General features: G+C 35.8%; 1 protein-coding gene across 35 annotated transcripts in view; it reads right to left on the bottom strand.

The window, feature by feature from the left end:
• Window positions 1-23773, bottom strand: part of CAMK2D (calcium/calmodulin dependent protein kinase II delta) — a 308632-nt gene that overhangs the window by 7050 nt on the left and 277809 nt on the right. For all 35 annotated transcript variants that reach the window (XM_073237126.1, XM_073237125.1, XM_037001121.2 and 32 more), the window contains 2 exons: window positions 21958-22006; window positions 3268-3343 (listed from right to left, as the gene is read on the bottom strand). In XM_073237126.1, coding sequence (XP_073093227.1) covers window positions 3268-3343; window positions 21958-22006 — 125 coding nt within the window. The remainder of the gene's footprint in view (window positions 1-3267; window positions 3344-21957; window positions 22007-23773) is intronic.

The raw sequence follows: 23773 nt of genomic DNA, 5'->3' as shown, positions 1-23773 counted from the left end.
GTGAACTGGAGTTTTAGGAATGAGTAGGATTTTCTCAGGGGTGTGGAAGGTAGGAGGCGGGAGGACAGCAAATGAAATGGGGGGGCACTGCGAGCATGCAGGGAACAGGATGGTGGTCACTTAGATGTGGTGAGCACTGCACACCTAAGTCCCATGGACACACTGGGCAGGCGGCGGGGGGACATTTCCTTGGGCCCATGGTGATCAAGGCAGACTTCCTAGAGAAGGTGACGTGAAGTCTGGACTTGAGGAATTGCTGGAAGTTCACGAGGAGATAAAAGGTACACAAATTTAAGAATTCTGGACTGTTTATTAACTTAATGGGCCACACCAAAAAATCTTGCCTATTTGGGAGGCAGACATTTTAACTGTTCAAAAGAAACACAAGTTTCAAAAGGCTAACTTGTTATGGTCCTTTAAAGTATTGTTCATGGGCTGTGGAACTGATATTTCTTAAGAATACTTTTAAAGTAGAGAATACTTTTACAATAAAAATAACCACAGTGGTTATTCTTTGTGGTGGAGTGTGGGGTTGGGGGAAGTGGGTAGAGATTTTACACTTCACTTTAAGACCTGCTGGTGGGCAGGTATTTCAGGCTCAAAGTCAAATGTACCTAATCTCTTCCTAAGAGCAAAGTTGGGAGGAAGAAAAGTGTCCCTATGTTAACAGAAATGTATTCTGTCAGGGGCTATTACTTCCTATAGACTTCCGGTTGTCAACATCAGTGAATCAAAACTTTTTACTACCTTATATTGGCACTAAAATCAAGAACTGCTGTGCAATGATGGATCATTTTACCCCAGCATCTAGAGAGTCAATATACTTGAAAACCTGTTACACTTTTCTTTCTCTCTCCTGTGTATGTGTATATGTATGTATCTCCTGTCACAGGTTTTGGGTTAAAAGATTCACAAGGCCACCACATGACATATGTGTTTGTGTGCACATGTGCGCTCTCAACAGGTGTTCTAAGCACCAGATGACAGAGCTTTACCAGTACATTCTACCATCCCACAAGCTCCCAAATGGAAGGCCTGTCAGATTACCCCTGGGCCTGAATGTACAAAATCTGGCCAGATTACAGGCCTTATAGGCAAGGGAATTAGTGAACTGATGTGATTCCAAAGAATTGCATTATTTAAAATACCCTAATGTTAAACTGTCTGAAAATAAAGGAAATAAGGCACATTTGCCTAGATACCACCCAAACACACTTTTTACCATTCTATAGGAGAGTGCTCTTTCAAAATATCTTTTTTTTAAAGAGAGTATTGTGTTTCTGGACTCATGAGTCTAACAAAGTTGTATCAGTAAAAAGAAACAAAGAGAGCAGGGTGACGGCATGAGTTCTAAACTGTTTGCCAGGGAACCTGTCTCTGACAACAAGGAATGTTCTTTTAAACTCCATTTCTTTCATTCCAAATATACTTTATGAGGTCACGTTAAAGAGTTGATACACACATGTACTTACAGGTGTATATGCATGTGTTTGTATGTATAGTCACACACAGTTTATGAGAAGCAGTCCTGGATTTAATTTAGTTTGTACATTTAGTTCCTCTCTTACATATTTTATATTTGGCATGCTATTTTATCATAAAAGTATTACCTTCTTATTATATAAAAGTTGGAAAGAAGCAGGAAAAAAATTCACACATAATTTCATCTCCTAGGGGCAATGTTTTTTTTTTTCCTTTTTAGAATCAGTTTGGCATATCTCATTCCATTTTTATTGCACTCTTAGGTAGTTGGAATAATGATGTACACATACTTTTATATCCTGCTTTATCCTCAGTGAATGCATCATAAGTATTTTGCCAGATTTCTAGAGACTCTGCATAAACATGCACTCTACTAAACGCACCACAGATTACTTAATGGTTATCATGTTGCATATGTAAATCTCTAGTTTTTCACTATTATGAATATTGCTTCAGTAAATATCTTTGTTCATAATTTTTGTCCATGTTTTAGATTAAAAAATCTAAGCTCATGTTAAATTTTTATAAGTAGTTATAGGATTAAAGTAATTTGAACTTTTATAAACCCTTTCTGGTGATATAAAATAACTAGCTAACCCATCAGCCCCGGCCACCACCACCACCGTGAAAGTCTGCCTCCATTTATACTTCACGCAGGGGTGGAAGAATGTCAGCATCATCCTGTAGTACCTGCACCTCTCTGATCGTCAGCAGGGTTTGTACTCCTGCTGATCTAATTAGCCGAAAATGCTGTTGCATTCAAACTTGCATATACTTAATTAGTGGGCCTGGGCATATTTTTTGCTGATAGTTCATGTCCTTTACCTATTTTTTTACTATTTGATCTTATCCACTGAATATAAATTAACCTCTGACATGTTTTGCAAGTATTTTTCTGTTTGTCTCTTAGTTTTATTTTGGCTTTTTTCATTAAATTATACAAGTTTCATCTATTTACGTGGCCTGATCACTTTATCTCATTTGTGATCACCTCATCTGCTTTTAAACTTAGAAAGATCTTTCCAACAAGAGATCAGATTCAATCTCTCTTTAGCAATTAACTCTTTCATTCAAGAGGAACTCCCCTGTATGGTGTTAAGGGGAAGGCTTAGGTTTTTATCTCTACCCAAATAGCTACTTACTGACCCACATACTTTGTGCGATAAGCCTACATGCCCTATTTATTTGAATGCTTAAGTGTTATTTGATTGAAGTGACTTCCTTTATGTACCCTATGATCCAGTAGTTTACCAACTTTAAATTAAGCATTAGAACCCCTTCTTTAAATAAAATCTTACTTAAGAGAAAACTCATAAAAGAGATGAAGATAAACTTGTGGTGCGCTGGCTGAAGAGGGAGAAGGTTGCCTGGTGTCACCTCTTAATCTCTTTCTCTGTACCAGCACCTCCGCAGAACTGTAAAGCAAACCATTTCTTAAACCGAAATGCACTTTTTAGGTGCTTTCCTGTTTCTTGTGTCTTTGCTCTCATGGATTGCTCTGCCTAGACTGCCTTCCTTTATATGGAGGGGTGGGGTGGTTGCCGTTCTGTATTTTGACAAATTCCCAATCCTCATACTAGAAGTCTTGTCTTCTGTCTCTGAAATCTTAAATACATTTCTTTCTTTCCTGGGATCACTTAAATCATTTGTAACTTGAAATAAGATATTATTGACATATCAAGCCTGGGGCTTAATATACATGAATTTCAGTACACCGAAGAATGCATTCAGATAGAAAATACTTTGCTGTATGCAAGAAAGCAAAACATAGGTGCTTCTACTCACGTGTATGCTTCAAAGTCCCCATTGTTGATAGCTTCAATCAGTTGTTCAGTGACTTTGATAATCTCTTGCTTTCGTGCTAAAGGCAAAGATAGATAGGGTTGGGTGAAAATAAAGGACAAAAGCCATATAAAATATTACTCTAATAATATTACTACTTTCATTGAACACAATACTACCAATTAAGACACATCCCACACGGAGAATGGGGTTATTCTCTTTACAACTTTGTTGCTCAAAGTGCCAACCAAATGTCATTTACCTATCCTGGGAGGCTGTTAGAAACACAGATTCTCTGGTCCTACTCCAGACCTATGGGCTCAGAATCTGCATTTTAGCAGGACCCTCAGGTAATTCCTGAGCACATTCAAATTTGGGAAGCACTGCTACATTTCACCTGTTAGAAAACAACAGTTAATCTGCAAGGTCAAGCCTGTATTTGTATAATTAATTCTTAAACCCCTCATCAACATGGTTGAGTTTGTGAACAATTTTTTCTTAATCATTAACAAATTTATGTCTATCTTCAGGGTAGAGAGGAAACCTTGCATTGAGACATTTATCTTTACATATTTGCATTTTTTTTGCCATTCAGTTCAACCAACTCTACAAAAGAGGACACCAGCCCTATAACTGCCATTTAGATAAACAGTCTTCCCCAAAGCTGTCAACTCTAACACCAAACATGACTTATTTCTATTCTTGGCCCACATTTGGTAAAATTATTAATAGTTGGCTTGGCTCAAATCCTACCTATTGGCCAAATTCTTTTTGGATTACATCTGCCTCAAGTATTCTTTCCTGCTTTTGAATGACAAGGGTATCATTCCCTTGGCAATGAAGCACATGCTATATATCATGACAACTTTAGTTAAATGAAATTATTATTTGTTTAACATTGTTATTAAACATTGTTCACTGTGTAACCTGTCTTACTAGTTAAATTTAAAAGCTCCCTGTGGGCAAAAGATATGTTATTTCTTTGTATCCTCTAAAAAGCTTTAAGTAATACCTTTTATAAAACAGATGCTTAATAAGTTTGTGAATTTGATCAATTGATATTAATATCCTTTTGATTTCAAAACACTACTGTCTTACTAATGAAAGTAATGCATGAAATATTTTTAAAATAAAATTTTATTGAATTTTAAGAACATTGTGACACTTAAGTCGCTGAAAATAAACTGGAGAAATCTTAAGTTACTTCCATTCTATCTTACTGAGACTACTCTTCATCACAGAAAAAGCTGGTCTGGTTTTAGTTCATTAATTAAAAGCAATCAGTTTTCATTTTAATTAATCAATCTTCATTAAACAAATTTTAACCAAACTTAAATATTTACCTTCATTTTCAGAACTCCAAGTTATGATCTTCCTGTTTTAATAAATGTTCTGTAAACCTAACTTGACTTCACTGAGACTCTGTGAAGCTACCTCACAAAATGTTTGCTAATAATGTCAAGGTCAATAACAACAAAAATGACATAGATTAGATTTCATGTTTAGCTAACTTTAGTTAACTTTTAACTTTCATTTATATTAAGGAAAACAATAGCATAGGGTTTATTAGCTCCTACACACATATCAAACATTTCTTGCCCTTGTTTGTTTGATTGATGAGCATCTATAATACATCAAATATACTGACCGAAGTAGCGGGGAATAATTCCGCAATAGGGATGCTGCCAATGGCACATTTTAGCTGAATTTAGTTAGGCAGTAAATGATTCATCTGCCTGTGGCCTCAACAGTATGAGCATTTGGCAAAAACACATGACAGCTGACTCAATTCTAGAGTATAAAGGACATTGGTGTAGAGGCACTCAGAAAATGAGATTAGAAAATCTGACTACCCAAACTTCCTCTTCATATTCAATCCTTGTTTAAAGCTAACAGATTTTTTAGTATGCTATATGGCTAGTAGGAAAAACTACAGTTTAGACAACAATGTCAACTAAGATCAGTGCCCTTGGTAGAAGTTCACTAGGCTAAGACTCAGTTTGCAGTGTGAGAAGTTCAGAGTGACTTTCTGAAGTGTCTGAACGTCTGCCTTCCCTCATAAGCATCATGTAGAATTAGGAACCTTGGTGTATATGGCCATCTCTCACTCTGAACCACTGTGGAGATGCTCAGTAGCTCTTCAATAGCTTGCATGCTACAACTGGCTTAATTTTTGTCTTGTGTAATCATAGCAATGCAAACTGCTGTCTCTTTTAGATCTTCTGCTCAGAAATGATGGTGCTTTAGTTGGCAGGACAGCAAGTGGGAATTAGCCAGGATGCTTCTGTGCTGCATCATCATAAAAGCAACATGATTATCTTGGCTTAGGAGGCCCTGGAACTCAGGAATCTTTAGAGTGCTTCTTTCCCTGGGGCAAAGGAGCTTGAGTGAGTCATGGGCAGCACATGACAGCTGGCTCCTGAAGGGAAAGCAGAAGGCTGGAAGTGAATCATTTGTACAGAGTAGTGTATTGTGGTTGGACCTGTGGCCACAACCTAGAGGAAGAGTGAGGCTTTGGTGCTAGTTAGCTCTACTCATTGCAAAGAGGTGAAGACACATCACTGTGCTGGGTGCCTGGATGCCTGTGTTCCATAGGGAGGGGCTGCTACCATCTAGACTTCCCACTTCCCTGGGTATCAGGTAATGGCCACTCTAGAAATCAAAGTGGGGTAACTTGTGATGTATCACTAATTACATCTGAGTGATGCATGAGTGGACCAGTACAGCATTCTCTGAATAGCAGAATATTCTTTCATCCCTTAGTTAGCCATTTAATCACAGGGAACTGATAACCCCGCAGTTTTATTTACAGAATTGAGGTGCTCAAGCCTATACCCACAGGTCCCAAAGTGGTTTCTGGGGACATCCAGGTTTCCAGGTGAAAGGCAGGAGAGAATAGGAAGTGGAAAGGATGTTCCAGATTCTGGGTGTAATCACTTCCCATGCAATTAAGCAAAAGAACCAGGAATGTTACCATGTTTGAATCATATTTTGGGGCTCCATTATTATTCTCAAGGGGGTCTGGACAACTGAGGTAAGTGTGTGAATGGTCCCTGTGCTTAAAACAAAAAACTTCTGGGAACTGAGAGTAATTATGTAATAAAACAATTGATTTCAACATTTCTCAAGCATTACCAGATCTGATCATCACAACAATGCTCTGAGATAGGCAGACAAGCATCATCTCCTTAGCACATAAGTATGGAGATTATAGGCACCCCCAAAGGCACAGACCTTTCTACTCCTTCCCTCCATCTTGAAATCCCCTCCTTTCACCTCTCTGCTCCTGTTCTTACCAATTATCTGAGCTCATAATCTCACTCTCATTTGCCATGTTACTTTTTTCTACCTGGACTTGAAATGTTTCCATTCCTTTTAAAGACTCCATTTGAGGTCCTTATCTCACCATACATCGTATTTCTACAAGTGTTTTAAATTGCATTTATAGCCCAATGACTCCCAAATTATTCCCTCTTTTCTAGTCCTTTTCTCCATGTCTGTGGGTCAATGCCTACTTTGGAATCTATATTTAGGTATTTCAAATTCATCTTGAACCCAACACACCTTAAACTGAGTTTATGAAGTTCTACCACCACTGACCATTTGCTCTTCCAGAGTTCCATCCTGGTGAACGGCAACGTCATTGAGTTGGTTTCACAAACCAGAAAGAAACCTGAGATTCACCTTTGACTCCGACTCCCTCATCCCACCCCTCCTATACAATCTTTCAAGTCCTGTTGACACTACCTTTTAAATGCCATACAAATTAGTCCATTTCTTTCCTTCTTCACTATCACTGTGGTACAGACTCAATCATTTCTTGTCCAGAACAAGTATGTGAAGACAGACTATGAAATCTTGTATAAATTAGACCCATTCAAAGGCTCTTTTACTTTATCCTCTCCACTCCACCCATATTGCCTTCTCTCAGAAATTCAAAATGACCATGTTTCCTATTGCCAGCCCTTCACACATGCTGTTCTCTCTTCCTGGAAAACTGTCCTCTCTCTTTGCTACCACCTCTTTTATCAGACCTCAACATTATTTCTTAAAAAAAAAAAACAACCCTTACCTGACTCTCATTTTAGGAGAGGTCCTCATGTTTTATAGTCACACACATCCTACATCTGCTCTTTAAAAGTACTTCGTATGCTTGCATTTACATATTTATTTGTGTGTATTTGACTACCCAGTCTTCTTTATTGTTTTATAAGCTCCATAGAGGCAGATAACCTCACCAGTGCAACCTGGTGTCTAGCACAATACATGGCATATAGCAAATGTTTAATAAAAATTTGAATGAATAGTGCGTCCAAACACAAGTGCTTTCTGACTCCCAATCCAGTGGCCTTCCAACAGATGGTACTACATTTTTCAGTGATGATCAGATAGTCTTTAAAAAATATACAACTGACAAATGCAAACAACTGAGATAAAAAGCAGCACGCCTCAGTATTTGCTGACAATGAAAGAAAATACTTTTCAACTTGTCTAAAATTGGCCATCAAATGCCATTCTCTTCCTGACTTCCTCATTTTTGCTAATGGAACCACAATCTCTAGTCTCCCACATAAAATCTTGGATTTCTTCTAGACTCCACTCACTGCTTTGTGCTCCATAGTCAGTCGTGCATGAGTTGTGTAATTTTTATTAGCGGTTATGATGATGTTTCCTAGGGTACCTCCTCAGTCTCTTCATTTCTTCTGCTGGCCCTTGGCAATCTTCTTCATTCCTCTGGCTTCAACCATACACCGAAGACAGCCAAATCTCTACCGCTAAGGATAAATCTTTCTGGGCTCTGAAGTCTGTGTTTCTAACTGCATTCTAAACATCCCCGTTGTCCTGCCACTTCAGGCCTACTAAGGTTCCCAATACTAACCTGAAGTTTCTTCCTCCCCAAAACTGCAAGTTCTCTCATACTTCTCATCTCGGATAGAGGCCTTACAACCTTATTAGTGGCCCAGACTTAAAGCCTGGACGCTTCCTTTCTTCATACACTCATCACCAGCCACTCTTCCTTCACCCAAATCTTTCCCAGACCCACTTCTTTCACTTTGGGCTCCTCGCCACTGCTCCTGTCAGGCTCTCGGAAGTTCTTCCTCTGCCCTGCTCCAAGGGCCACCTTCCTCTGACTGCCGCTCACCTCTGTGGGACAGAGATGCTGTACCATGCCCCAGGGAAGGTTTCAGCACCCCTCGGCCACCATCTAGACACCAAAGCCCAAACTCCTTTGTTTGTTCTTGAAAGGTCTTCTTACTCTATTTTTAACAACTTCTTTCTACATTTCTCAGAGGTATTGGGTATTTTGCTGCCAGACGCTTGAAAGACAGGGAGGTTAAGTGACTTGCTTAAGTCAACCTGCAAAGTCCGAAGCTGAAGCAGGGCTGGGGTGCTATTTGGCTGAGGTGCCCATCTGCTGTTTAATTCACTAATCTGTGTTCCCTTCTGGCCCATCGTGCCTCATTCACTGTTCTAAAATCACAAATTTAAATGAGCCACATAGTGCCTGTGAACTTACTCTGACAAAGTGATTGACCACTTAATTACTGGGCCAGGGTTGTAATTAATTGTTAAACCAATTTCACAAAACTGGTGCCCCATGGTTTTCTTGCCTTTTTTGAATTCTGTTAACAAAAAAATAACTCTTGGGAATTGTTATTATCTTAGGCATATATACAAATTAGGATCATTTTCATGATACTCTTGGTAGTTGTATAGAAAAAGGTACCTATCAACTCAGTGATGTTTGGAATTTCTTGTGCAATTAACAGTTTGCTTCTTAGTGATTTTGTTTTCACTTCACTAATTTGATGTATTAACATTCAAGGGAGTAATTTCCATTATTCTGAATTTTCAAATAAAACCTATTAAAGATTTTTGAGTTGATTGGTTTAATCTGTAATATTTTATTTCCAGGTCACCTGGAAATGAGCAAATTTCTATTCAAGAATGAGCTCAGGAAATTATGGTAAAGCCCACTTTCCAGAAGTCACCATTCAATAATTTTTACTACTCAGCTCTTTAATCACTAAGGGCCCTAAAATTAAAAAAAAAAAAATCCAACTATCTGTTCTTTGTTTTATAAAAACTACTCTTGGTTTCAAAGCATAAAATATTAACTGGGGAGAAGTACTGTTAAGTTGCTATGATTAACAAATAATTTAAAAACAGAAAACTCCAGCGTTGGGATCAATTAGTGTAAGCAAAAATGGTTTAGACTTTCAAAGAAAGCTTATGTGGATATTATTTTGTTATAAAATACAGCCATACCATTGCTAAAATGACTCCAGATCAGAAGATGAAATAAAATATTTACTATTTTTTAAAAAAATGAAGGGATGTATAAAATATTTATAAAGATGTTCATTAAAAATAGCTTTAGAAGTTTTAGAGTCTAAAGAAACTATATATGGTTATACAGAATATTTGCTTTATGAAAGAATTCAGCCCAGCCACATTGTTTTATTACCTCCAAAGGACTTGTAGAAGCTAGAAATAGCATGCCGTTGTGAATATCATTGAGTATTTTAAGTATTAAGAAGATTCTGAATCAGATAGGTGTGGTACTACTTCCAGTTAAGAGCTGATCACATGAAAGATTTTAGGAAACTGTTCAAAGATTCACATCAATTGCTTGAAAATTAAATTGCAGTCTCAATAGTATATATTTTCTTTGAGGCTATTATGCTAAGTGAAATAAATGAGACAAAGACAAATAGATGATTTCATTTACATGTGGAATCTAAAAAACAAACAAAAATCTCCAAACTCATGGAAAAAGAGATCAGATTTCTGGCTACCAGAGGCAGTATCAGGGTAGGGATAGGAGGAATTGGATTAAGATGATCAAAAGGTACAAGCTTCTAGGTATAAGATAACTAAGTTCTAGATGCTTAATGTGCCATGCGACAAGCATAGGTAACACTGCTGGATGTTATATTTGAAAGTTAAGAGAGCAGATCCCAAAAGTCCTCATCGTAGGTAAAGAAACATCATTATTTTTTGTATTCATATAAGATGACAGATGTTAACTTATTGTGGTAATTGTTTTTTAATATATGTAAGTAAATTCATTATGCTCTATACCCTAAACATATACAGTCCTATAGGTCAATTACATCTCAAAAAAAAATTGTAGTCCCCTAGTATTCAAGTTCATATACCGGCCTGACAGGAGAAATAGCAAACCTCTCTAGGGGCATCTCTTCCTCTGCAGAGCCAAGGTGACAGGGTGATTTTTCTCAAACAGAAAAACTCAGACTTGGGATAGAGACGACGAGGCAGGAGTTTTAAATATTTGCAAAGTGGCTTTTTTGTCCTTTTTTTCCTTTTGGTCATGAAGGAAATGCAGCTCTTCCCAAACTTTGGAACTGTAAAGAGTCCAACTAACACCTTCAATCAATTTTACAAAAAATTTGCCAAAATGGCATGAATCTTTCAGAACAAAAGTAAATGTCAAAGTGTTAATGCTCTATCCTTCAGTATGATAACCAGGACTATCAAATATTGAGGGGGTTAAAATCCTGTGCAGCATGAGAGTAGGTTTTAATTTTTTCAATGACTTCTACTGTTTAAGTTATCATTAGTAACTTTGCTGTTCATTTAGGAAATGTATGAGATTTTAATTTAGTAGAAAATAGAATTCAGTATTTTCTTGGTTACCTTATTTGTAACTATAATATCCTGAATAACTCAACTGGTAGACTTGTGAGTGCACATAAAGACAGAAAGAACTGAAGAGCATATCTTCTGTGCTACAAAACCATCATATATCTCTGTTCTGCAAAAAGCAAAAATGAAAAAACAAAAGAATCCATCAAAATTAATTGAAGTGTGATGTTCCTGGATTTGTTTTTTGAGAAAAAACTCAGCTGACTATATAGTAAGAGTGCACAAAAATATTATTCTGCTTCCACATTTATTGAGCCCCATTTGATATTTTAAAATATCTTTTATCTCCAGGTTCACATAAGCTCTTAGTCACATTTCAACAATTCTTGCACCAGTGTTGCCTCAATGAGTTTGAAGCTAAAGCAGTTTTATCACCTACCTTTGTACAGATATTTTAACTCTAAGAATGTCATTTCACCTTTTTCCAAGTGTTAAACATTTTTACTTATCCCATTCTCCTTGATGAGACTGCAAGATAACACAGCAGAGTTTACTACCACCCCAAAACATGCCGCAGCACCCTCTGTCATTGTGATCCTGTACTTTCTAGCTGATTCTCATCTTCAGCAGCTGCAGAAATAGTACCTTGTACTTTTATTACAGAGTCTGTCATTCAATCCATAGCTTACAAAAATCAATGAACGAGAATTGCAATGGCAGATCAGGTCCAGTGGAGCTGGGAGAGAGAGGCCAATTCACAAAATATATCATACAATCCAGTTTCACCCACACATTATTTAAAAGTCCTAGATCATCTCCTCAATAGTAAATTAGGGAACCAGTGAAACAAGTATATAGGACAAATAATGTAATTAAGGAATGTGATTTATGAATTTGGAAAATTTGGGAAGATGATAGATTCTCTTGGGAAGTCAATGCATTTGTCTATGGCTTTGCAGGTCTGAAGGCCAGGGCTCAGTGTAATAGAGGAGCATTCTGCCTTACTTTGATCATTATTGTAGTGTTCTGAGATAGCAGACCATTGGACTGAAGAGACATCAAAGCAGTCAGTCTGGATAAATTTACAATGGTTTGTCACAACTTGAAAGACTTAGGTTTAGAGGAAAATTATTTATATATACTTCCCATTTTCAACACACACAGTCTCTCTTTTTTTCACAAAATTTTATGAATTCTTATAACTCGCTTGATATGCCCATGCATCTTATCACTTGACAGCAGTGATAAGACTCCTAAGACCAAGATTCATTTCCATGATTAGTTACTACATTCTTCAAAGCTTAATTTGGGAGGGTGCAAATATCCTATCAGACCAAAAATTCTCAAATGAGTTCTCATAGCAAATGCTTTTTCTTAAGATGATACCTGACACTGGCACTATGTAACCAGTTTAGCTCTGGGATATTTTGCTCTAATTCATCTTAGACAATTAATTTAAAGGTATTTTTTGGAATATTTTGGCAAAATTTCATAGGCCTGCTAATGTTATTGCTGGTTTAACCAATGTGACTATAGTAAAAATTAAATTTAAGACACATGTATTTCAGAACTGACAACATATTACTGTCATTCTCACTCATCCTATGGCATATTATAAATTATCATGAGTTATCAAATTATTATAAAATGTAACTTAGAATAGATGCAAATTTGTGAGTATGGAATACTCTTTTTCCTTTACTTGCTGAATTCGATAAACATTCACCAAAGACACCATTCAGGTTATTTGATGAGAAATTGACAATCCATACTTAGATAAATTCATGTCTATATTATGTTAACTGTGATCAAGACAATAGTAAGAATTTTCATTGAAAATAAGCGTGAGATAACATGGACTTATTGACTTGAAAGTTCCAGGATGGACAACCGGGAGTACCTATAAAGGTTATCCTTAGCACCTGTATAGGTAGATTATACAACACGGCAATGAGAAGTAGATATGATCTAAATAACATTGATGAGGAAATTCTTCAGTAATTCACAAAATTGCTCATGTTAAAAATTCTAGTACAGACTCAATTCAGGTACAGATAATTTACATATTTATCTCAGTTTTTGTTTTATCCTTCACAACAAGTAAGCACCACATTTCATTTTTATTAACCATTTAAATGGCGTTAAGTTCTATCTTACCCTACTTTTCTTTTTACTTGTAAAGGTTATGAATGAAAAGCTTCTATTTCTTGAAGAGAAATTTAAATACACAATCTCATATGCTTACACTGTTTCTACATTGGTTAAAATACCTACATTGGTTTCTACACTGGTTAAAATTGATGGTAGTCTCTGAAGTAAACTATTTCTGTCACTAAAGGCTATTAAACTTTTCTGAGGTATTTCTGTACTTATTAGGAATATCTACCTTTTTCTTCACCTTAACTTTGTATAATGGGATACATTTGATGAGAGTACTATAATTCTGAGTGAAGTAGGCTAGATCTGTTCTGAAGAAACTTACATTCTAGTATGATGAGAGACATTAAACAAGTGAAATAAAGTATAAATACCAGAAGAAAAGTAAGGCAGAGAAAGAGAATGGGAGTGCTGGATTTGTGGGGACACAATTTAAAATAGAGTTGTCAAGGAATATGTAAGAAGGTAACAAGAAGCAGCAAGTCATGTGGAATCTGTGTCAGGACATACCAGGCAGGGAACAGCAAGTGCAAAGGCCCTGAGGCAGGAACCTGCTTGACACATTTGAAGAATAACTGCTCCTGAGGTATACATAATAGGAGATGAGGTCAGATGGTAAAGAGAAGTGTGGCTGAAGGACGGTCTGATCACAGAGGGCCTATTAATTCATTCTAATGACTTTGGCAGCCACTGGAGAATATAGAGCAGGAACATTACAGGCTCTGGTATAATCTCGTATATATTAGTATCACTCTGACTATAGTGAACTGACTACAGGCAGGTAATGCCAAAGCACATAGACTGGCTAAGAAGTCACATCAATAATATAGGCAAAAGATGATGGCATCTTAGACTAGGGTTATGGAAATGTAGTGAGCAGTAGTCAATTTAAAAAATAATTGTGTGTATATTGAAGAGAGGCCTAGTAATAGACTGGATGCAGGATATAAGCAAAACTGAAGAGACAAAGAAAGCTCTAAGAAGATGATCCAGGGATGTCAAGGCAACTAGAATATACCACAGTCATGCCAAATTCAGTTTTCACAGACGCATTTAAACATAAACATATGAAAAAAGGTTAGAATATGATATTCAGGAGTAATGCGATTAGATCAAAACATTGCAGACTGCCCTGATAGTGCAATGGAGAAGAGGAGCAATAAAAGAGGAATGAGTTTTGGAGGTGTCAGTGTGCAGACACTTTAAAAGTATAATTTAATGTCCAACTTATATAACAGTAATTAGTTTTTATAGAGAATTTACATTTTTATTTTTTAAAGAAAACATAATTGAATATTTTGGGAATGTCCTCAACTAAGTACAGTCTTTCTGTTCTAATGTGAAGAGATCAAACCATCCATCCAAAGGTCTTTGCATATTGCAGATGGATTCCTTTGGGTACTGAAGTGCCCATACATATGCAGTTAAGAGGGATAATATGGCTTTAGCAGGGATGTTCATTTTACCACACTGTAAAATAAATCAGGGCAGTCCTAATAACTAAACCAGTCCTGCTCTAACAACCATGATGCTTATTTCCATATGACAGATTGGCAAATTCTGCTAAACAATATTGGCCATGGGAGAAATGTTATACTTACATGTTAAAAAGAAGAAAGACAGACTACCTAATTCACTAAATTTTAAGAACACTTTATTCACATATCCTAAAAAAAATTTTCTTTAACAGAATGAAATTTTAATGAAAAATGACCATTCATTGAGGCAAACGCACAGGCAGATATAATTTCATTAAAGAGGGCACTATAGGCCTAAGAACTCCTTGAGGAAAAGGTGAGGCTTTTTTTAGCCTAAACCTAGTTTACCACAGCTTAAGCACACAATAGGTGTTCAGTAATTAAAAAAACTAAAACAAAAGGATGAGTCCATATATCGCAAACAGAGGTCTCTTTTAAAGAAATTACATGTTACATGCATCTGAAATTTTCTGTATTACATAGCTGTTGTAGCTGTGTCATTATGTTTATTTTTTCATGAACATATTTCTTGTTTTAGAACTATATGGATATCAAAGAAGGTACACTGTCATGCAGAATCATCTTTGTCTTTTCTAGACTTGCTCATGAAGGCAGGAAATGGGGCTACTGCTTACTTAGTACGCTTTACATTGGAGGTGCCCATAGAATATTTATTGCACTAAATTGAAGAATAAAAATACTACTACTCCATATGCAAAAAATAAAAATCCTTTACTTCCACAGTCTTTTCCATTAAACTGCTCCATTCAGTGATGCTTCTTTGCCTCTCCTGTAATATCTTAGTTCTTCATCTAACATATTGTTCTCAAACAGGATGACCTGTAATGTGGCAGAATATTAAAAATGCACAGGACAGGGAATTATTTCTTTGACTACTTTAGATCTAACTTCTCCTTAGTAAATCTAAGGGATAAAGGGATTTTATTAGAAATCCATGCAGGGAGGGTAGGGAAGAGGCCATTTCACCAACTTAACAGAAGAATCACTAAAGGATACATATAACTTCACATAATTTCTAGATATATTTATTGTTAGAAAATAATACAAATTCAGCAAAAAAGATAGTATTTCACTAAGTAATTTATTCTATTACATAAATTCAGAATTATATAATTACAGTTAAAAAAACAAATGATTATGATCTAACTTCTGCATAGAAATGCATGAGGTCAAATAAACTTTAAATATTAAGTTTACAGTAATTTTATATAGTAGATATTTTAAAAACATGAAGGACAACTATAAAATGATTCTTACTGGAATGTATTTAAAATACTAATTTTACAGCCCATTAGAGCTATGATAACTAACATAAGTGGACATCAATTTTTTTCCCATTAAGATAATATTCCTTAAAGCTGCAGCAATGTATTCCTGTATTCAACTTTGAATTAAATGACTTTATATAACTATTTTCAATAGTTTACATTATTAACATCTATATCACTTTATTATATATTTTTTATAATGTATAATTGTACATACCCCCTTAAAAATATGACATTTCATAACAATCTAGTAATAATATTGTATTAAAGATGGGTAGAAAAAATCTAACAGCACTGTATTCTTGATTTCAATGTCTAAATTCTGTAACCTGGGGAAACCTGAACCACAGAGATGTTATGAAACTTGCTTTAAGCAAGCTGATAATGACTGGAACTAGAAACAGAGTGTAGACTCTATATTCCAATATGATTCTTGCTAATATATATATTTCTTATATCAGTAGAAAAAAAAGTAATGAAGTATAATTTGAGAAAATAATGGAGACAGTAATAAAATATTTTAAAACTTGTGTGTACTTTAATTTGGCAGCTTATTGGACCATTTTTATTGGCAATGGGAAAAGTAGATATATGAAAAAATCAAAGTTTTATACTCAATATATATGCAACTATAATATAAATTAGACCTTGCTGACTATGACATTTTTAATTACATAAATTGTAAGTCTGATGACCTTTTATATTTTTAACTTCCATATAAAGTAATGTCTATGTATAATAAATATTAGATTTTTAAACTGGTAGCTAAATTAAGTCCAAAAAAAAAACAGATTTAGAAACTGATGTCAGGAATCTTCTACTAGATGTATATGTTTGTATGTTTTTTAGGATTTATGCATACAGTATTTAATACAATAATGCTACATTATTTTGCTATGGAAATCTGTAAAAGTGCATAAAGGGCTCTGCAAACTTGCTAAAAAAGCCATTTATAGAAACTTTGATCTGAGGGAATTTATTATTACAGAATGAGCCTAAGCTTTCCTTATGATTGAATGAGTAGTTACATGTCTTTGCTGGTTGGTTTCATTTCTTTAATTTTGATTTTGGACTTTGTTTTAAGCTGGGGTTGGCGGCAGTTTGGACCCTGTTTTTGTCAGCAGGGCTAAAGAAGCCTGCAGCTATCACTGACAAATTTAAGACACAAACTAGTAGAAGGCAAAAAGTAAAGAGGAAAACAGTGAGTATGGAAGTAAAATAAAGAAATGTAAAAAGAAAGAGAAAATTACACATTGGAGGTAACTTCTGCATCAGTCCTATAAGTTCCTGATCCTGATTTAAAAGTTAAAAGATCAATAAGTATGTACACACATGCAGACAAGAATTTTTCTAAATAAACCTTAAAAAATCAAATTTTGAATCAGAAACCTGGAGGAAGTTATATACTGCATTAAATCTTCTGAGACAGTTTGACCTACTGGAGTGATATAATTATCAAAGGTCCTTAAATAAAATATTCAAGAGTTTCTCGATTTGCAGAATCTTTTGAATGAGAAATGCAAGACAAGAGTGGAGTTACAAACTGCATGGGGATATGAAGATTGGCATCATGTCATCACCTGCCCCATGGAATCCTACCCAGAATCAAAATTTTCAATGAAAACAGAACTTTAGAAGAGTTGAATATGAGCATTTAGTCATCACAATGTCCACTAATGTACAGATTTACAAAGACACACACAGAAAGCTCAATAATCCAGTAATTTTGTAGATTAGCCAAGACCTGATGTCCAGGTGTCATCAAATATCAGGACCCATTCAAGTGAAAAGGAAGTCAACACCTCTGCCCTTAAGTGGACTGTTCACAATGTTCTATGCAGCTTTGTTACCATTACTGATTTGTCAGCAAAAAGAAAAAGAGGATAAACAAAGGTGAAGCCCCTACCACAGTCTGTCTCATAGAAATACACTTCTACTTGTGGTGAAGAGCTCCACTAGCCCAGGCCTGAAAGAAATATGAAACGCAGCAAGAGATCCAAGCAGCTGCTCAATGGCGAGCTGAAGTGAGAGGCTGGAAGCAGGATGAGTGACAGAGATGATGTAAGGGCATGCAGGAGCCCAGCTTTCCACAGGTGATGCACAACTCTGGAGTCTGGAAAGAGAGGCAGATGGACCAAACCGATGAACACCCATCAGGAAGAAGTGCCGGCTCTGAGCAATGGTGTTGGGCAGGTTATGAGGTGGAGAGGCATTGTGGCGTGCAGCGACAGGCCCTGCAAACTGTGGCTAGAGCCACAAACCAAAGGACAGTCTTCAAATGAATATGGTGACAAAAGAACCACTGATTGCTACATATCACTGGCTTCAGGAATGCCCAGACCCACAGAGAGCAGCACTGTCAGTATGGCTATTATTAATTTAAAGGTAAATGTTCAATAACTCCTTATGTTTATGAATGTAATTGTTTTACTACAAATGTATTCAAAATGGGATAACTATTTCAATGATATTAGACCCCCAAAATTCTTATTTTGAGAACAGCAGTAAATTCTAATATGAAAACTTCTTTTGGCATGTATAAGGCTGTTTTTACCACAGTGCTCTTGGTAATAGTTGTTTCAAGACTCCCATTTGTTTTTAAACTAATAGCATCTCTTCATCATTCTTGAGTTTGCTGCTGAGTTTACTGACATAGCATAAGAAATGATATTTGATTTATGAATAAGGACCAAATTAGGAAGTTGGAAAAGGTGTGTGCTAGGAGGTCAATATGCTGCCTTGGAGAGAGAAAACAGCAAGCATTTTAAAAAAGAAGAGCTGTAAAACAATGCAAGTTCCTTAGGGCAACTAGGAGCCTGGGAAGAGAATGTTGTGGTTATAACCAAATGCTGAAGGTTTTTTTAAAAAAAAGAAAATAAAGGACTTTTAGATATAAAATGCATTATCTTTGGCCTTACTTTTTCAGTAAGTTTTCCTGATATTTACTGAATTCAGTGAAAGAAATGGCCTAAATTATGGCATAAAATCTCTACATAGGGCAAACAAAGGAATATTTTGACTGAGCTGTTGAAAGCTCTTGAATAAGAATAGTTCACCAAGAGAAAATTTGGATATTAGTCAAACAGTAGGCATTCAATAAATATTTGCTGAATGATGAAACTGAGATAGACTAGATACAACTCAAGAGTAACACACAGACTGGGTCCTCATGAAAACCAAAGGCCATTCTGAATGCAAACTGACAAGCAGGGCTCAAGGAAGATGGGGTGTTCAGGTTCTCCCAAATGCGAAGGACTACACTATGACGTCTGTTTTCCTTCTTCTTTGATGAGAACATCTGGTCTTTCCAACGTCTGCCCCCTGAAAAGCCCAGAAAAAGGTACTCTATTGTTGGTTGACCACATTTCTTCATTTGGATAGGTCACCATGATGTGTTAATTTCACCCCGCCAAGTTTCTTTATGTCACTGCCAGGTTGGTTCTTGAGAATGGAACAGAATGAGCACTACACTGGTGTGGAAAATATTAGATATGGTATTTAAGGGATCACATACACCATGAAACAGTGTAAGCCTAGGTACTGGTGTCAGGTGGGACCACCAGCAGGAATGGCTGGGGCATGTGGCTGCCTGTGTGCCCTGGGAATATGCCTTAGCATAGGAGTGTGGCTATGGGATATGCCTTCAAGAACATGATGAAAGTATGGCATTTCACCCTGATAATCAGGCTGTACAGAGAAAGCATAGTGTTGGAAAGTATACATGTGGAAGAAAGACATGCAATTTTGTAGATAAGGTATGGTTTTGTAGAGAGGGCATAGATTTGGTCAGGTTGTATGACTGATGGTCTTTGTGAGGTCCTAGATGTTAACTATGTAGGTGAATTCAGGTTCTAACAGTTGGACAACAAACATTCCCTATCAAATCACCCAGATCTACAGCAAATTTTGAGGTAAAGAGAAAAGAGCACATTCAAATGTAGAAATATATTAGGGTCTTTCTGAAGGCCTGTGCACTGATTAATAAGAGATTCTCACATAAGTGTATCACCAGCATTAAAAATACATTAAAAGCATTCAGAACAGTTTTATGTCCCCCTGTCTTACAGTGAGAACTATGGTCTGGGTGATCTTTCAAAGTATCTTCTAGTCTTAACATTCAACATTTAGAAAGCTAGCCACCAAAAAGCCATATGAATCTTAAAAGGAACACAGATGAGGCTTAGTGGGTTTTATCTATGACTCTGTGGCCACATTCACACTAGGAAAGTTAAGCAGAGACTTAAATAACTTATTTATTGTGTTCAAGGAAATAAACCAAAGCATTGTGGGTTCAGTTATCAACTGGACATTTCCTTTGATTTCACTATTATGCTTAATTCTCTAACATTTGGTGTGTTATAGACTCAGCATAACTGTTAAGACAAATACTATGTCAATTTGTAGATTTTCATAGGCAAGATGAAACCCTTACCACTGTTGGATTTGAAGAGAAGAACTATTTTCTCAGAAGTGCTGATACTATTTCATTTCACCCCAAAATATTATAAATTATAAGGTAAGACTCACATGGGTCTGCCTATACATTTATATTTACATAGATCAATCCTAAACCAATACTTAGCATGGTGAAGAGTCAAATTCAGGTGAGAAAAACCACATATTAAAACCCTGCTTGTGATCATCAAGGAAGAAACATATTCCCAGGAAGATGAATTGTATAGACTAAGGCATTGGTATTCTCCTAGTTTCATACAATTATTTAGTGATTTAGCCTCTCCAGTGGATAATGCATAGGTTATTTCCTCATTTCGATTCTTGCTCAGGGGAAGGAGGTAAAAAATCATATAAAAATTTTACTTGGCTGAAAGAGCTAATGAACCCAAAATGCTTATAAAGATGATGTGTTCTGAATCACTGGGGAAGCTAAATGGCACATCTGCTTATTTGGTTTAAAAAAAAGAATATCTAATAGGACTGGTATCAATGATTCATAAAATTTGTTTAATTCAAACTTTAGCTCAGAGGCAAGAGTGCAATGAACAGACCTACTAAATAAAATCCCTGACACAGCTAAACACCTTTCTACTGCACAAAATAATGGCTGAGTCCCCCTAGCCAAGCTGGGTCAATGCACTAGTAATAGAAATAGAGCATACGCTTTAATAGTGCTGATGTTCTGTTCAACAAAGAGGAGACAGTCAGCAGAGGTGGGCTTGCCAGCTGGTGGTCTACAACTATATTTAGTCCCTAACTTGCCTATATGTCTCCTTGACCTGAGAATTTCCAGGTTCTCTAGTCCATGACACGAATACCATTTTCCAAAACCAGATTTTATTAATGCCACCTTTAGAATTAAAGCCTGTGGTGATACTATTAGGTAAATAATCTTTCCAGATAATGTTTAATTATCTAATGGATCATTTTTCTGAATGTTTAATACTTCTTTTTTTTTAATACTTGTGTTTTAAATATCCCTATTATTATTCCCTTTGGAATGGCTTCTAGACAAGTGGCCTATAGAGACTGTAGTTACAATGAATTACAAAAATGAGAATACAAAACTGCAAAAGAAATTGAAGCAAAATGAACATTTCTGTAACATCCACGAGACCAAAAGGAAGTAAGATAATTGCAAACGTGTGTCAGAGGCACTGAGAAGATGTCTAGGGGTACGCTGGCAATGACTCACTTCGGTAGCCAAAAGAACCTGGGCAACCGAATTAAATGGAAGTCAAGAATGGATTAGAAGAGTACACAAAAACCTAGGAAAAAATGGTTGTCAAATGCAAAATTCCACTGAAACCCACCTGAGACCATTGAAACTTTAAAAAAAAGTATTGTCATATGCCATTCTTGACTGTAAGTTGTTTTCTAGGCATACACATACATCTTATATCTTCTGACTGACACATTTATAAATTGACATTATGTTTTCAAACTGTCATTACTACTTTACAATCACTATGCACTTGAATATACCATATATTGCCTATAGTTTAAAAACGAAGAGTATAATGTGAAAAGAATTGACAAAATCAATACATACAAACAAACAATAATGTACCTTCAAAAATAAAGTTAATTTTGTGTCTTTGGATAGGCCTATTTCATAAATTTATTAGTTATTTGAACCAATTTTTTTTCCCGATATACATGGAATTCTGAGTAAGGATTTTCCATTTCTGGTTTTATCATACCTTTTACATCTTCATCCTCAATTGTTGTATTTGAACTCTCAGTTGACTCCTGTGGAGAAGAAAACATTTGAAATTGTAAACAATGAATGGGTTGAACTTTTTCTTTTTAAAAAACTGGTGAGTGATGTACATATCATGCAAAATTCTTCAGCAGGCTGTGTGCATATGCTGACATGCAAATGGACAAATACATCACATGGTTTTAACAGAAATAAAATGACAGATGCTGCAAACATTTCAAAAAGGGAGTACTCTGGCTGCCTAATCCCTGAAGCAGGATAAATCTAGGTGATCTGTAGAAGCCAGTGACGTATGCAACTCATTTTATGAATTGTGTAAGGATGATTTTGTGTTATAGTGTCCCATAAGATGTGCTTTTTCTATGTATTTATGGGAAATTGAATATATTAACCTAATGAATTTGCACATTAAAATAGCACAATTTTTATACCAACTTAATCCATAAATAGTCTCTTCTTTGTATATGGTACTGTATCAAGCACTGAGTTCACACTTTGGTCAGACTTACTCCTTTGTAGAGAGGGAAAGCGTTTCATTGCATCAGCTGAGGAAGCTAAGGGTACCAAGCTGTGATACGCTGAAAGTGCTTGTTAAGAAGAATTTCTATGTGATCACCACAATGGAATTATATGAATACTTTCAAGGACAATTAGATTTTTTTCATTCCTAAGTTAGAAACTGGCTTTCATAAGAAACGCACTTCCACAGAGAAAAGACAAGGCTATTTCTTTGTAAAACTACAAATGAAGTTAAATAAGCACACTTAAAAGGACACTGTAACTGCCAGTATTAAGGTATGTTCTTTAGAATAGTTTGACAAATTTTTCCATTAATAATGTAATAATAAATATTTTCTAGCAAAGATTTAGTAATCTTCATAAGAAGGTCACCATTTTCTACTTGGAATGATTAATGGGTAGAGCTGAAAAAAACTAGGAAACAAACTTCCAATCAATGGCATGCTCACTGATAAAAAGCAGATTTTGGGAAATGATACAAACAACGGTCAGTGTCCTTTTAGAGATTCTATATTCAAAAAAGCTATCAATTTATATAAATACTATGTATAATATTTAAACCAAAGGGATAGACTGAAGATGTATCCAGAGTCTCCATACACACAAAACCAAAGCAAAGAGTCCTCATGCGTTTCTTAATGTGTCCTAGTGTTCAAATTTTAGCTCAAGATGAAGGTAAACCCATGCACTGTAAAAATAAACTAATTGATGTAAGCAAGAATATCATGCAGCCATGCTTACAAATGATACAGCTAGAACTATCCAAGTGTCCACTCCAGCTGTTATGCCTGGTCTTTCATTTGCTAATGACATTGAAAAAAGCTGGTCTCTATGTGGTGCTTCTGACTACAAGTCTTTTAGGGACTTAGCATTTTAAGTGCCATGACCATAAAATACATCTCATATTAAAGAACATACCACTTCATGTTTTTTACTTTAATTATTTTAATATTGATCAACTAAATGTTAAACCAGAGGACATGTGTTTTCTAAGATTTAAATATTATTGGTAAGAGTAAGGGAAAGACCCATTACTATATTTAATATTTGAGAAAAATCTGAGAAGTACTTTTCCCTCCCCTTAGAGATGCAATCATGTATGAAAAGTAATACACTGGAAACATGTAATACATTCCAAAAACGTCTCCTTTTCTCCTACAGACATGTGTAAAAGTACTGTTACTTAGTTAACATGCTGTGCAAACACAATTTACAATAGATAGGAAAGATTACAGTCTTCTTTCAGCATAAGTAGTTAAATGTCTGTTACTGAAATG

The sequence above is a fragment of the Manis javanica genome, chromosome 5, assembly GCF_040802235.1.
Source record: "Manis javanica isolate MJ-LG chromosome 5, MJ_LKY, whole genome shotgun sequence".
Lineage (NCBI taxonomy): Eukaryota > Metazoa > Chordata > Mammalia > Pholidota > Manidae > Manis > Manis javanica.
This window is presented reverse-complemented; position numbering and strand designations above follow the sequence as displayed.